Below are 16,116 nucleotides of genomic sequence, written 5' to 3' on the forward strand. Positions count from 1 at the left end.
GATCAAGAGAAAGATAAACTTTTTTTTTATTTTACCCTTAGCATTAATTACTTATCTTTAAATTATTTTTCAAAGCCATTGAAACTATACATCAATTATAATGGGTATTATGGTAAAACAAATACTTCATTTATTAATATTAATTTTAAGTGGCATGTAAAATTAAAGGTGGACAAGAAAAAGGGAAATGATAGTATAGATTAATTAATAACTATGCCATACTAAAGAGGTTGGAGCGGTATTTCCTAAACCCCAAGAACCCAAGCGACAGAGTTTTATAAACCCCAATGAGATTTTAGGGTTTAACATACATAAACCCTATAACAAAATTGTCATCAAGGCTCTGTTTTTAGCTCGGTCCAAATCCATAATCAATGGAGGGACTGAAAGAGTGTAGGGCGAATATGGTTGTCTATTTACATCCTTCCAACGCCAAAAAGGTCGAAGCAGCTGTTTATCGAGAACTCAGCTCTCTTCTTTTCAAGTATTTCCTATTCCCTACTCTTTTCGATTCCTATCTTCAATTTTCAAGTTACTGATTTTGGGGGCTGTGCTTTATTCAGTGAGTTTACTATAACCAAATTTAACAACAAAAAAGTGATCTTTTTTTTTTGTGGGGGGGGGGGGGGAAATTACGCTGTATGTCCACTGGGAGAAAATATTTACACCCTTTTAGCCCATATTTTGAGTTTGTTATCCAGTTTAGCCCATATTTATGTGTAATGCTTTCCCCAGGTATAATATTGTATAAACTGAAAATATGGCTACGTGGCGTAATATTTTGACTGAGAAAAGCTCAAAACCCAAAATGTCAGTCAATGTACTATAAAGCGAATTTAACAACAAAAAGTGATTTTTTTTCTTCTTGGGTGTGAGGAATTTTGGTGAATGCTGTATTTTGGTGTGAAATTAATTAGTTGGTGATGAATGTTTATCGCAAACTCAGCTCTCTTCTTTTTCAAGTAATTCCTCTTTTGATTGCTATCTTCAATTTGAAGTTACAGATTTTGGGTTGTTGTGCTTTATTCAGTGAATTTATAAACGAATTAACAAAAAAAAAAGGGGGTAAATATGACCTTTCTCTGTATTAATTTTCAATTCACCGAGAAAACCACAAAACCCAAAATTTGTAACTTCAAATTACGCTCTATGTCCACCGGGAGAAAATATTTACACCCTTTAGCCCATATCTTCAATTTGAAGTTACATAGTTTGCATTTTGTGGTTTTCTCAGTGAATTTAACAAAAAAAAAAAAAAGTGATTTTTTAAGAGAAATTTTTGGTGTGGAGTCAATTAGTTGATGATGCATGTTTCTATAGAGGGTTAATAGTCTATATTGCTCAATTTGAAGTTATAGATTTTGGGTTTTTTGCTTTATTCAGTGAATTTTTAATCGAATTTAAGAAATTTTGGTGAATGCTGCATTTTTGTGTGAAGTTAATTAGTTGATGATGAATGTTTCAATAGAGGTTGCAAAACATCTCTGCAAGTAGTTAGGGATTGATGTGTGCCTGATTATTAGTCCCTCCGTTTCAATTTGTTTGTCTAGTTTTGACTTGTCAAATAGTTTAAGAAAGTAAATAGTAGTAAGACTTTTGAATGTTGGAATATACCAAAATGCCCTTTAATCTTGTGGTCTTAAAAATGTCATGTGGAAAGTTAGAAATTAGAATTAAAGAGATGTCAAAAAAGTAAAGATTCATTCTTTTTGAAACGGACTAAAAAGAAAAGTACAAAGAAAGGGAAGTGTTGGGAGTATTATTTTTTGATCAGCTGATGTGTAGTTGATAATTTGAATGATTGATTTGTAAATGGATTGCGTAAGCAATTTATTTATTCAGCCTGTTCAATTAATTGGACAGATTATTGAGTTTATTTCAGGGGGTATCTGATGGCCGCCTCTTTACTGCCTGTTTTATGTTGGTTGACAATCCTGCTATTTAAAATTCCTATTTTTCTTTCATATTTTCTTTCTTCTCTTTCATCTCTCCCTTCCCCATTATTACTTTCGAATTTGGTGTTTTGAGTGTGTTTGGACTTCTACTCCACTTGTTTTGTTTGGTACTTTTGTTCATAAGGTTCCTTTTTTTTTATTTTTTTTATTTAAGCAGGTTTAATGAAGCTTTAGATGGCGTGGTATTGACTTATGAACCGAAGTTCAGTAGCAATTTGGCTAAAGTTCTTCCAGGAATTCACCCTTATTTTGGTGTGGGATTTGAAGCAAAATTGCTACTTTTTAATCCAAAGCCAGAAATGTTATTAGGTAGTCCTGCGATATAATCTTATTCATGTGATATCATGTGGATTCAATCTCATTATCTATTTTTTTTTTTTTTTGTTGCAAAATTGTACTCTAGCTCTAAAGTGATGGCAGTTTTCTTAATTTCACCACCCTTATTATTCTCCCTTTTTCAGAAACTCAAAGCTCAACACTGTTAACTTCACCCAAAAAAAAAAAAAAAAAATGAAAGAAAAAAAAAGCTGGACTCATCACCCTGGAGATATAAATATATAGTAAATTCTTAAGAGGGGATGACATAGATAATATTTTTAAATTCTTTTGGGTTGACTTTGTTTCTTTAATCCGTCTTTTGATATTGATCTTTTCAGAAGGTGAGGTCGTTAAAGTTGGCCAGCAGTCTATTCACATAATTGTTCTTGGATTTTCTTCTGCTGTCATAGCAGAGGAGGACATTCGAGAAGATTTCAAGTATAAAATTGTAAGCACTTTGAACTAATGAGACCTGTAGTTAAGATATAGATTTTGATACTGGTTTGTCGTTGGATATGTTTCTCTTTTCGTAGAAACATGGGAAAGAAGTTTTTGTCAGCAGATCTAACAAGAAACACAGGATCAAAGTGGGAACTACTCTACGGTTCTCAGTCAAGAAGTAAGATGTTCTTTCATATTTCTTTTTTGAGCTCTGGAAACTCTTTCCTGCATGTACACACTTGGAATTAGCTTTCAACCATTTGGTTCACGAAGTTAAAGGTTCTCATTGATGTAGTAGGGGAATATCAGAAGTAGATCCTCCACGCCACCAGGTTAAAACAACTTGGCCACTTCGGAAATATGATAGGCAAAAAACGTACATGTAAAGAATGTAATAATTAAAGCTCTAGTTGAAAGTGGAGATTAGTGAAGGTGTTGGGTAAAAATATGTTCAGGATCTCTGTGAAGTTTGGTAGTCTCGCTTAAAGACAAACGTCTTATGTTTCCTTTTTCAGAAGAAGGTCCATGGCATGCAAGGTGCATACATGTTTTTTTCGAAGAGGTAGTGGTTGTATTAATAAGTAGTAGCATAAAGTGAGTGCTAGACTTTCCCCAGACCCCTCTTTGTGGGATTTCACTGGGTATGTTGTTGTTGTTGAACAAGAGCTGAAAAGCAAACCAAAAGTATGGCCCTTTTCGATACTGGGATTTAATGAATTCTGACAAGGTTTGTCCTCATTAGCATACTCCAACTTACACCAAGAATGAAAAAACAAAAGATAATCAAACTTAATCCTCTGAACTGATTTGTACTTCTCTCCAAACCATCTGGAGTTCCTTTCTCTCCAAACCACCCACTACCAGATACACATCAGCTATGTCTTACTTTGGGTTGTCCATGCTTATGCCAACAATGCAAAAGATAGTTCAAGGCATGGACCATTTGATACTTGCAAATTTCAGGAATAGGTACCGTAGCTGGCTAGTGAGAGGACAATGCAAAAACAGATGCATAAGAGATTCTGCTTGGCACCTACATAGGCAACATCTACTACATAGAAAAATACTGCTTTTCTGAAGATTACCAACTGTTAGGGAGGCTTCCTTGGCCACAATCCAAGAGACACTTTTTAAGGGAATCAAATGCCATGTTCATGTAATATCCTTTTATTTTCCCTTGAAATCACCCCCCACAACCACCACCACCAAAAGGTTTTCTGCCAAAGCTTACAAGATATGCTTCTTTCTCTAAATAACTTCCTATCATTTCAACACTCGTCACTCTCGTTAAATTGAGAGGAGGATTTTTTAGGAGACATTCAGTTTGGTCTCTCTCTTTTTCTTCTCTAGTGAAACGCCCCCTATTTTGTCTCCACAATAAAATTGCTGAAATTTGACGTTTTTCCTCTAGTATCCAATCAATACTACAGAAATAATTGTATAAAATTCAGTTTGTATGGTGCTAATATGTAAATCTCAGATTATTTATAACCAATCACTTGGAGAAATATTCTCACATGATTTCATTGCATACTAAACACTGCCATTTATTATTCATTTACATCCGAAAACATCTATACTATGTGGTCCGGGAATTATCAAACCACATAAAAGACTAAAAGGATGACTTACCTTCTTAATTTTTTGGCTCGCTTCTAATGTGTTAAGAGTGTGCCATGTTTTTAACAACCACAAGCAATGAAATGGAGACTATGGTGGAAAATTCTAAGATGGTTTTTGTATAACGTGGGTGATGCCAGACGTAGTGAAAGAGTTAATGTTTTGCTAGAGTTCCGGTAGAAGGAGAAGTTGCAGTGTGTAAGATTGTGCAGCTAGCACTTTTGTGGATTGTTTTGAAGGAAAGAATTAGGAGAGCTTTTGAGGGTGTCGATATGAATACATTTCAGTTGAGGAGTAGCCTCTTTTCTCTTATTTCTTTTTGGTGCACCCATAGGGTTCTTGTATGAATAGAAGATTGGGTGTCCTTAGTAGAAAACCATATCTTTTGTAGGTTTTTCTATGTTTTTTTGGTATACCTCTTGTATACGGGCATGTTTCCCTGCCGAAACATTAATAAAATCCTATTACTTTATCAAAAGAAAAATAAAAATAGAAACACACACCTTTTCATTCCCCTAGAGAAAGAAAGCGTGAGATTTAGGAATAAGGTGCATAAATATGACCTGATGTCAAGGGAGAGTCATATAATTAATTACTTTAAATTGTTGCAATAGTTAAAGGTGTAATTTAAGATAATTTAAGAGGTGGCTTTTTGGTTTTTTAATTTAGCACAAATGAAAAAAAAGGCGAACAATTGAGAAACAAGTAAAATTTGTATTCTAATCATTGAGAGAGCCGCACCACCAATTATATTAATATAATTAGATAGAAAGATATAGATTTTCAATTTGCTATAGTAGCCCTATTTATTGGGTTGTCTAAATAAATGATTTCCTGAATTGCGTGTTCCTTAGTATTGATGTGGTTAGATCGTAATCCTTACAATGTTTCTACTAGTGAAGTTCAATGCTCTTTTTGCTTCTTTCAGCTCTGCATTTTATGTTGTGGTTAACTTTAAAGGATGAATTAGACTTGGTAACAACGTGCTCTTTATTGTAGTTTTGATGAAGAGATACTACATATATGTGGGTCATTGGTTCCAGCTAACACAGGAAATGTTCAGTGGTTGGAAATGAAGGCAGAAGAGTCTCAAGCTTACAGGTTTGCTAGCTGTGAAGTTTCCATTTTACTTATTTCATTCCATCACTCTGCCTCATGCATTTTTCTAATACAGCAGCATTACGAAAAAGAGTATAGGCAACAAAAGGGCTGCTGAGTTGCTTGAGCCTGATAACTTAGTACCCTACAGGGAAAAACGGAAATCCGAAAATCATACTAAGAAATCGAAAAGATCTAAAAGCAGAGACGGCTGAATGTGCTAATTGTATGCATACATCACGACAATTTTTGTGGTAAGTTATTTTTTTCCTTAAAGTTTTTGTTTCCATGTCTTAGTTACTCTGCTGATTAAATTCTGCTTTTGTTGATCTTTCATTCATTCTGCGGATCTCAAATAATTTCCACCCATAATCTTTCCAATGTTTTTAACACCCCCCCACCCCCCACCCCCCAACCACCCCAACACACACACACACACCAAAAAAAAAAAGAAGGAATTCTTTTTCTAACTAACCTGTACTTAACTGCATTGCATGTGGAAATTTCTGTAGTGCTTCAACGCATGCAACCAAATATTTTCATCTCCTTGAAATTCTCATGCTACTTACATGCATTTAATTTGGCCCATGAAGGTGGATGTCAAAATTACAGAGAATTGGTAGAAAAGCTTGGGTCTCAAATGGGAAAAGGCATCAAAAACCCCTAGACTATATCCGGGTTTTCAGTTACACAAACCCCTGGACTTTCTCTAACCGGGATTATTACCACCCCCTTGAAATGCTATAGCCACGCGTTGAGGGGGGAATTTCACGCACGGATTTCACCCGTCATTAATTTTCCTTTTCAGTTTTCCTCCTTTCTTTCTTCCTCCACCATCCACTGCCCCTCTTCTCACTCACCACCCTCAGAAACAAGAAATCTTTCAATCCCACCAGAAGATAAATCAATCCTCGTCTTCCAAAATCAACTAACAAACCAAAATTTGTGGGTGTTTAAATTCAAATTAACCCAATACAAGCAATAATTTTTACAAACCCAACAAGAACAGTCAAACCTTCAAATGTACAAATCAACCAAAAATCAGAACCCAAAAACCTGATTCTGGGTATTTTTTAATTCATATGTAATCGCAAAAAGAATAGTTGTTACTCCCTCCGTCCCAATTTATGTGATATAGTTTGACTGGACACGGAGTTTAAGAAATAAAGGAAGACTTTTGAATCTTGTTGTTTAAAATAAGCCAAAGATATTTGTGTGGTCATAAATCATTTTGTTAAGCGAAAAGGTAAAGTTTAAAGTTAAATTGTTGTCAAATAAGGAAATGTATCATTCTTTTTGGGACAGACTAAAAAGGAAAGTGTATCACATAAATTGGGACAGAGGGAGTACATTTTTAAAGATGAAACTAGATATTTAACTGAAACAGTGAAACTTACGCAACTGAAAAAAAATTAGTTGACACTTCACAATGTTACATTGAGGTTAAGAGCACAGAGTGGACGACAAGTGTATTGAAGAGTGTCGGTTGCACATAAAGATGGAAGAAGATATTTAATTGATACTTCTGAAGCTGGATAACTAAGACAACACTTCCTGTGTTACAAAGAGTTCAAGGACAAATTAATTGCTAAACCCAACGAAGGGAAGAGGATGATTCGTTTTGGGGCATGGAGCGACAACAATATGGGATTCAGTCAAAAGGCAATTTATAGCCTTAAACGTGGCATGGTGAGAGAGGCGGCGGCTATGACTCATCCTTCTGGTGTATAATGTGAAATGAAGTTAAGCTCATTTTCCTTGTGCCCTTATGATAAGGTTATAGTTTGGATGATTTGCTTAATAAATATGAAAGCTCGAGGATGTAGTTAATAGAAAACAAACATAAGTTTATGCTCCTTCGTGCCGTTTGCTTTATGATGGTCGTGGTGAGAGATTTGATGGTTTAGGTGATGGTGGTGGTGGAGGAGAAAGGTCTTGGGTTTTTGTCGAAGGTGGCTGTGATAGAGTCCTGGTGGCTGGTGAGGTCGTGACATGGTGCTTCGGAGGAGGAAAACAAGACAAAATAAGAGAGAGAAAAAATGAAAAAAAGACAATAAGAAAATTATATATTTAAGAAAAGATGTTAAAAAAAAAAGTTTATAATATGTTCTCTTGCTTCTCACTGTTTGAGAGTGTAATACACACTCTTCGCCCATATGTGCTTAGGAGGATAGTAATTTCATTTCAAGATAGCCCAAGGGGGTAATAGGAGATTCGCAAAGTAGGTGTGTGTAACTGAAAACCAGGGTATAGTTTAGGGGTGTTTTTATGCCTTTTCCCATCTCAAATCAATTTCCACCCATAATTTTCCGATTTATTTTGATATGACATATTGCGCCCACCCCCTCGCTTTTATTATAAACGGAAAAGGGTCATATTTGCCCCCATACTCTCAGAAAATAGCTATATTTGCCCTTCGTTATATATTTTTGATATATTTGCCCTCCATCCAACTTTAGGGCCATATTTACCAACCCTGAACCGTTAGTTTACTTGTTCCCATCTTTATTATCTTACGTGGCGCCTACGTGGATATTTATTTCTCACAAATAAAGTCCGTTCAATTGAAAACCCAACCCGTTCATATTAAACTGACCTAACTTGCATATTCCAAACCCGCCACAAAGATTCTCTTTAGAAAAACCAACACCGAAGGGATTCCCAAACCCAAATCGCTTTGTCAGTTCCCTTTCTCTCCACTTCAAATTTCTTCAACTTTGGAGAAAACCCTACTCCCCTTTCCCAATGATTTTTTATATGGTAGAATACAAATTGTAAATTGACTGTGAATGCAAATGCTACTCTGCTTCCACTGGTACTGGGTATTTTGAAACCATCGCCTTTGACTTGTTATAGTTCTTCGAATGTATACATCAACTCTCCTATAAGATAATGGCTCCATGATTGTGGTACCATTGGTTATTCTGTCTTTGACAATTACGATTCATTTTTCTCATGAAAAGAAAAGAAAAATTAAGACTAGAAAGATGAGAAATTATCATCTTATTTTGCGCTTTTAGTTCTTCAAATGTAAGTAACAGATTAAATTTATTTACTTGCTTATACTGGTTTGGGGATCTCTTCGCTGTTGTTTTCTCTGAAGAGAATCTTTGTGGTGGGTTTGGAATATGCAAGTTGGGTCAGTTTAGTAATTTTATTTGTGAGAAATAAATATCCACGTAGGCGCTACATAACGGTTCAGGGGTAAATATGGCCCTAAAGTTGGATGGAGGGGCAAATATATCAAAAAAGTATAACGAAGGGCAAATATAGCTATTTTCTGAGAGTACAGGGGCAAATATGACCTTTTTCCGTATTATAAATGTACTTAACCACATTATATACATGAAAATTTTGCAGTGCCTCGACTCTCATGCAACCAAATTTCCTTGAAATTCGAAGGCTGTTACATGCATTGAATTAGGACCCCAAGGTGGATGTCAGAACTACAGAGAATTAGTTGAACTTGGATGCAAGCTGATTTATTCTGTGGTTTGTGAAGAACGGACCGGTAATGGTGGCTAATGTACACTGGTTTTTTGTTGTTACTGCTCATGACGGGCAAAGATAATATAGGAGGAAGATGAAACGTTGATTTACTTAATCTATATCAATGTAATCTTCTGATTAAATTCATGCTGCTAGTAACTGTTACGTACATTTTCTTATCCTAAATTTTGCTCTACTTTGATGAGATGAAGATTTGTTGATTGATTAATTTACAATTTTTATGCCACTCCAAATTTGAATTTTGCTCGGTTGGTAGCCCTTTCTACTCGAGTTTCTTGGATTTACTTGCATGACAGATGTTGTTAATTTTCTTTTCGGGTTTGACAACAGTTTTTGGTTGGGGGCAGGTGTGGGATTTTCGGTTCTTGTTGGAAGGATTTAGTAGTTTGTTCAGATGGAAACTTGTTTACAATTGATCTTTACAAGAACCAAAACGAACCAAAAGCATCTATCCAGTGTACATCGTAATTTCACTAGTTTTAAATACGGTAAAAGATGTTATTCATGTCGGAATTTGCAACCATTTTGAAATTGGAGGAATTGAAGAAAGTGGTGTGCTCATACCTCAGGTTCAGTTGCTCCAAAGGAAGATAAATACTTTTAATAAACTCACTGGGTCAAAACGTAGTGTTATAATGGCAATTGCTTGAGTTAAAACAGTGAGTACCTGGCCAAACATGCAATTTTAATAAGTTAAGCAATGTAACTGCTTTCTATGATAATGAACTAACAAACATGTCATCTGACTTTGAACATGATTTGTCTTTATACATTCCAACTAATTTGGTATGGCTTTCAATCATTTGGCTTTGCCAAGAGCATCATTGGCAACTGGCAATTGACTGGTTGCTTCAATTAAGCTTGGCTGTCTTTTTCTCAGAGTTGGCCAAGTAACCAGGTCTGCTTTCTATGTGGTGCACATGTTACATAGCAATCAGTCTTTATTTTCGGCCTATTTAAATCTAACTACTAAAGGATGTCAGTGCAGAAGCTAAAAGTGCACAAGAAGATTACCCAAACGACAGATTCCCACCAGGCTAAATATAGTTAAATAAAACAGCAGTCCGGATGCTCAGCGTCCAGAAAAGGGTCAGGCCACATTAGGTCTATAGTATGCAACCTTTGCATATGTAGGAGGTTGAACCCGTGACCTCTTAGTCACACAACAACTTTTATTGTTGCGCTAAAACTCCCCTTCAAATATAGTATATATCAAATTTCTCAAGTGTAAGCAAGCATCCATCAGCCCTGAGGTCTACAGTTTCTAACATAGAGCTCCATGTCTATAATATCATGAGTTTGACATAGATACATAGAACTGAGTAACTCGATCACCACATTTGGATGTGTATCAGATCTTACCAACATGTATCAACATCCTTTACTCAAGAGATATACATCAACAGTATGGATTCTACCATTAATATATCTCATGAAGTCACAGCAGAATTCACCCTACTTCTGTCTCAAATGATGAGCGTGATACAAATCAGATTGCCAATTACACTACTTCAGAGACTCACAAATGTTAGTACTAGCTTTACCAGATAAAACATAAAATTCATGAAAAGGGTAGTGTACTATTTCACATATGACACCAGTTACAATAAGTGAATAAACTAGCACAAATGTAGCAAAACGTACATTTCATTGCGCAATGAAACCTTAAAAGTACATGACATGGCATATGATATCCATAACCACAATATTTACAGAAAGAAGTAACTATCAAATGTGTATTGCTATAAATTTCACGGCACAAAGCTCCTGTTACATGAACAGGAAGCACTTTGTGCATTCTTAGAAGCATATGCCCCAAACTAAAACATAAGCAGATGCCTATCATCGTGCATAACACGGGGTGATTTAAAGCTCATAGTTAGCCAGCAGCTGGCATTTCATCTCTAAAAGCAACTGGCTTCAACTCAGGGTGAGCTAGCTCAAAACAAAATTTGTCTTTTCCGCCCCTTTTCAGCATTTGTTCATCCACCTTTCATAGAAATGTAATTTTCCCTGAAAATGATAATAAGATTGTTCAATATAGATGCATATATACTGACAACTCTGGATATACGCTTCATATTAGTTCTGATGCAAAACACGTAAAAAAGGTGAAGGAAGCCAAAAGAAGCAGCTGCTTTACGAAAACTAAGACACTACCACATTTGTTGGTTGAACATAGTATTGACCCAAACTGTATTCCACCTTATGGTAATGAATAATCTTGCAGGGCAAGGATCAGCAGATGTATCACTGAATGATGAAGATAGGCATTAAATCACCACATTATCAAACAAAAATCATCACGGACTAGCAGGTTGCAACATAGAATAATGATTATAGACATTTCCAGTAATATTTTTAGTAATTGAATCAATACATTGCCTCTTTTATCAAGAAAAAAGGAGAGATAAGTTTAACATGTTAGCTTCTCAGGATATTTACGTGATCTCAAGAGGATATAAAGACTGGTACAATTATGCATACAAATGAATCCAAATAGAAGGAAAGCAAGATATGAACAAGCTTAAAATGCAAGTTCAGCACTAGAAATTCGGAAAAATGGTTCCCGCTGACACAGGCAACTAACAGCTCCAATTTTAAAGGCAGATGCCTAGTCTTAAGGATTTAGAAATCAGCTCTCTAGTTTTAAAAGAAGTGAAAATGAGCTGGATGCCTTTATACCACTTATTTCAAAAAAAAAAGGCGCCTTCTCATTTAAGGATTTAGAAATAAAACATTAACAATCAGAAAAAAAAAAACCCACATTAACAATGTCTTCAGTCATGACCAACTCATCTCAGATTATACCAGTATATTTTCAAAAATAAATCAAGAAACTCCTTAGGATTTGCATATTGGTAGACATCATAATGACGACTTTCAATTCCTAGATTCTACAAAAAAGGTATGCAAGAGAATTCTGCAACACACATATATCAGATGACTAAATCAAACTCGAGATGATAAAAGATAAACTTTTGCACAAAACCACTGAACGACAAACACTTTCCTCTAAGATGAGAACCAAACAGTATTTATCAATGTATATATGTGTGTGTGTATAGAGAGATCAAATAGACTCGGATATCCTATATCTCTGAAAGTCTGAATGGATGATAAACAATGGACAGACGGATCTAGAACTCAAAATGATACGAGAAATTGTAATCAACAGAGGCGGATCCAAAATTTAAATTTAGTGGGCGTTTGGCCATAAGAATTATTCACTTTTTTCCGGAAATTTTTTTCATTTTTTTTACTTTTAGCGTTTGGCCATAAAAATTATTCACTTTTTTCCGGAGTAGTATTCCGGAATACCACAAACAAGAAAAACTTGTTTTTCAAAAAAATTTCACTTTTTTACACTACATTTCACCAAAAACCACAATTTCAAAAACTATGGCCAAACACAACTCCAACTCCAACTTCAAAAGTTCCAAAAAAAGTGAAAAAGTTTTTGGTATTTATGGCCAAACGGCACCTTAATGGTTCCAACTTTTAAGATGCTTAGTATTGAACTCATTGTATTGTTAAAATTATGGGTTCAAATATAATATTTCCTGATATTTCAATAAGTTTTACATATATATATATATATATATATATATATATATACTCTGTGTTGAAAGTTATGGGTTCATCCAACCCTGGTAATCAGGACAAGCTGCTTTGATCTTCTAGCACTAATCCTACAAATTTTACACCAAAAATAGATATATAGGACAAGAAATTACCTCAGTCATCAATCCAAGAAACTCTCAGACCAGTTCAAGCCTATATTCAAAACGAGTTCATCTCCAAACAGTAAGTCCTCCTCTTAACCAACATCCTCGCAGCCGTCCCATACGGCTCCTCAAATGCTTCCCCCACCCAATTCCCATCTCCTCCAACCACCTCTTTCTTATTACCCTGTTGTTCACTAGGCCTTATCGCTACCAACGTCGCCCCTTTAAGCACCGTCCCATCAGGCAATTCCAAATGTGCTGCATACCATAACCTCATATTCAATGCTGGCACCATAGTCCTTTTCGAAGCTGATGAAGCCGAAAGAGGCTTCACTCTCAACTCCTCTAACTGTTCCTTATTCATACACAACACTCCTTGCCCATCAACATCAGTCAAAACCAAACTCTCAAGCTTCTTGTGCTCCAATATAATCGGCTGCAACAAATAATGCCTAGCAGAAGCCGCTATTAACGAACTAATCGTCCACACAACACGCAATTTCAAACCCCCATTCGTGTAAAACGACTCGGGTATACTCCCATTATCCACCATTTCTCCATTAATGTTACTTTCCCCAGACCCCACTTGTGCGATTACACTGGATATGTCGTTGTTGTCGTTATCATTAACCCCGTTACCATCATTACCACACTGTACATCGACTAGATTAGTGCTATTATTCATCACCGACGATGCCCCAAGAATAACACAATTATCAAGAGTGGAACCAAAATCAGCTCTCCATTTAAGCAAACCACCCTCATCAATACCCAATTCACCACTAGGCAATTCAATCTTAAGCTCCTTAATCTCATCAAAATTCTTCAAAACTTGGGTAGGTGAATGATGGGTAACTGAATTCTTCTCAAACTGATCAAAACCATCATCATCATCAAGAATTGAAGAAGCATTATTACATCGATTTCTTGAAATGGAAATCAGTTGAGTAAGTGACAAAAAGGGTTTAATAAGTAGTCGAAAAAAAGTCGAAATCGGGTGAAGTGATGATTTATGACCCGACCAGGTAGAAGAAGACCCGGATCCATTAAAATGTTCATTGTTGTTGTTATTATTGTTGTTGTTGTCATCAGAAATGACACAATCAACACGGACAACAACGTTGTCAACTTGAGGGACAAGTGAATGGAACCTAGTACAAACAGAACAGCATCTACCAAGTGTTTTAACATCACCGATCTTGTTGAAAACTAAGAGGAGAAGTGGATCAGGTAAGTTGTCGAAATGGTCAATGGGTTCTGGATAGATCATCATCGTTGACCGACTCAGATCTGACTTTGATGAACCCATTTTCTTCAAAAAATTTCTGGTTAGCACAAAGGGTTAAGGAGAAGTTTATTAATGGAAAAAGGGAAATTTTTTGGTAGAGAAGAGAGAGTTTTTGGATGTGTGTGTTAAGAGAGAGAGAGAGAGAGAGTGAAATGAGAGATGGGTAGAGAAGAAACAAGGATACCATGGGAGTTTGGGGATAAAGTGTGTGTGTTTGTTCTTTTTTCTTTCTTCAATATAAATAGTTTTATCCTATCATTTGCATAAATAAATTATGATAGAAGGATAATAATACGGAAATTAAATAATAATAATAAAATTATTTAGTACACCCTCCGATTCAGAATAAGTGTTCAATTACTTTTATCGCACTCTTTAAGAATACTAGTATTGTTTACGCGATGCGCAGTCGAGACTAAAAGAAATTAATTATACAAATTATTATCTTGCTCAGTTGAGCACACCAAATTTTATTGTTTTAATAAAATTATAATTGTATTGATTCCTATGCGCAATATATCCCCGAACAAAAGGATGATGAATTAAAAATGGTAAAAATTTATTTGCACTAATGCTTACGTCAAACTGAGCACATTCTCTCTTTAAGTTATAACTTAACCATAGAAAATTAGTATGATTTAGTGTAAACACTGAGCGCGATTTTTTTTTTAAAATAAAAACTAACTTAATGGGTACACTACCTTCAATCACCATATATGACAATTTATATCTTCTTCTTTTTTTTTTAAAATAAGCTTCTAGTTTAATAATTTATACGGAAATACCGTATATAAAGTAGGACTTATCTTGAATTATCAACCTAACGTGTTATTTAAATTTGAATGTAAAAGAAAATTCAAACGTTGCCCGTATTCTTCTGCATTTTGGGATGGTGACTTACTTTTATTATTTATTCATTCAAAGAAAAGTATTGACATGTTTTGAATTTAATATTTTGCCATTACAATTTTTATTCATATTACTTAAGCATGTTATGATTCGATTACTGAATAAAGCAAAATTAAATGAATATATATGTAGGATTTATATAGAATTACTAACTTTAAATAGAGCTGAATATTCCTTCAAAAAACACACGCTCTTCAAATTTTATCATAATTTCAAATCAAGATATTATACACCTTAAGTTCTTTGAAACTAAAAAAAATTCTCTAAAAATTTGTTGACAACCTATTTTATCTTTACAGTGTACCTTCTAATATTTTACCCATCATCTTTAATCTAAAGTCCTCACTTCAATATACGAACATCTCTATCTAATATATTTATATGCATATAAAACTTACATAAGAATTAAATTTTTGCCTAATTGATGCTCACATGTATCTAATTCAAGCATGTTAGAGATAAAGATAATCTAATATATCGTGTTAAAAAGAATCTAATATAAATTTTAATACTTAAGTCTTATCCTTCGGTACTTTTATACAGAAATCTTAGCCTACTTTTATTTTTATTTGTTCCTTCTTTATAAAAAACAAATTAATCCATATAATTGTTATAGTGACATTGTCATATGATCGTTATTATCTTGTCACTTAATTGTGAAAATGATTACTTCTCAATTACTTACAAACTCCTACTATTTTTCATTTACATGCCTAAAAATGGCTAGTCCACACCATTTTTCCTATATATAATAACACTAAATTATTCCACCTGCTATAACATTTTGGATTAGACAACGTTGGAGACAGTCATTTCGGCTTGGATTAGACACGACAAAATAAGCTTCGATCCTCAAAACTATATGGTTTTAGTCTTATATAGATGAGAAGTACTTACTGCAATAAACGGATAATACACTCGTTGTTTATATATTCACAAATTTTTTATTCACAAGTTTTTTCCTTAAATGTAAGTTAGAAAGTTATGTATATATAAACTAAATATAATAAAATCCAAAAAAAAAAAGGGAATTAAATAGGTTCGGGAAAATGTCATTTTCTAATAAACCCATACCCTAGGTTTCTTTGGATTGATGAAAAACATTTAGCATTTGTTTCAGGAGAAAAAAATTAAACTTTCATTTTAAGTTTTAAAACTTTATTTTTTAATTCAATATTTCATATCACGAATGCAATTACGTTAGACGTTTTGATATAATAAAACTAACACTTCCATCATATCCCATGAA

At 34.5% G+C, this 16,116-nt stretch overlaps 2 protein-coding genes across 3 annotated transcripts; one reads left to right on the top strand and one right to left on the bottom strand.

Annotated features, from left to right (window-relative positions):
* The first annotated feature begins 334 nt into the window (after positions 1–334).
* On the top strand, positions 335–9,175 carry LOC132055809 (uncharacterized). Of its 2 annotated transcripts, none has more exons than XM_059447809.1 (7): positions 335–484; positions 2,113–2,264; positions 2,612–2,721; positions 2,807–2,892; positions 5,334–5,435; positions 5,509–5,686; positions 8,793–9,175. In XM_059447809.1, exons 1-6 carry the CDS (start codon positions 375–377, stop codon positions 5,645–5,647), a joined length of 699 nt encoding a protein of 232 aa, XP_059303792.1. In that variant the 5' UTR covers positions 335–374; the 3' UTR covers positions 5,648–5,686; positions 8,793–9,175. The 2 variants fall into 2 exon arrangements, with proteins under 2 accessions (XP_059303792.1, XP_059303800.1); XM_059447817.1 differs by having other exon boundaries at positions 5,512–5,686.
* Positions 9,176–10,571: 1,396 nt separating this feature from the next.
* LOC132055788 (F-box protein At4g18380-like) lies at positions 10,572–14,162 on the bottom strand. The gene is made up of 2 exons (XM_059447777.1): positions 12,680–14,162; positions 10,572–10,955 (listed from the first exon to the last, which is right to left on the bottom strand). Exon 1 carries the CDS (start codon positions 13,977–13,979, stop codon positions 12,726–12,728), a length of 1,254 nt encoding a protein of 417 aa, XP_059303760.1. The 5' UTR covers positions 13,980–14,162; the 3' UTR covers positions 10,572–10,955; positions 12,680–12,725.
* Between the last annotated feature and the right edge of the window lie 1,954 nt (positions 14,163–16,116).

The sequence above is a fragment of the Lycium ferocissimum genome, chromosome 1, assembly GCF_029784015.1.
Source record: "Lycium ferocissimum isolate CSIRO_LF1 chromosome 1, AGI_CSIRO_Lferr_CH_V1, whole genome shotgun sequence".
Taxonomy (NCBI): Eukaryota; Viridiplantae; Streptophyta; class Magnoliopsida; order Solanales; family Solanaceae; genus Lycium; species Lycium ferocissimum.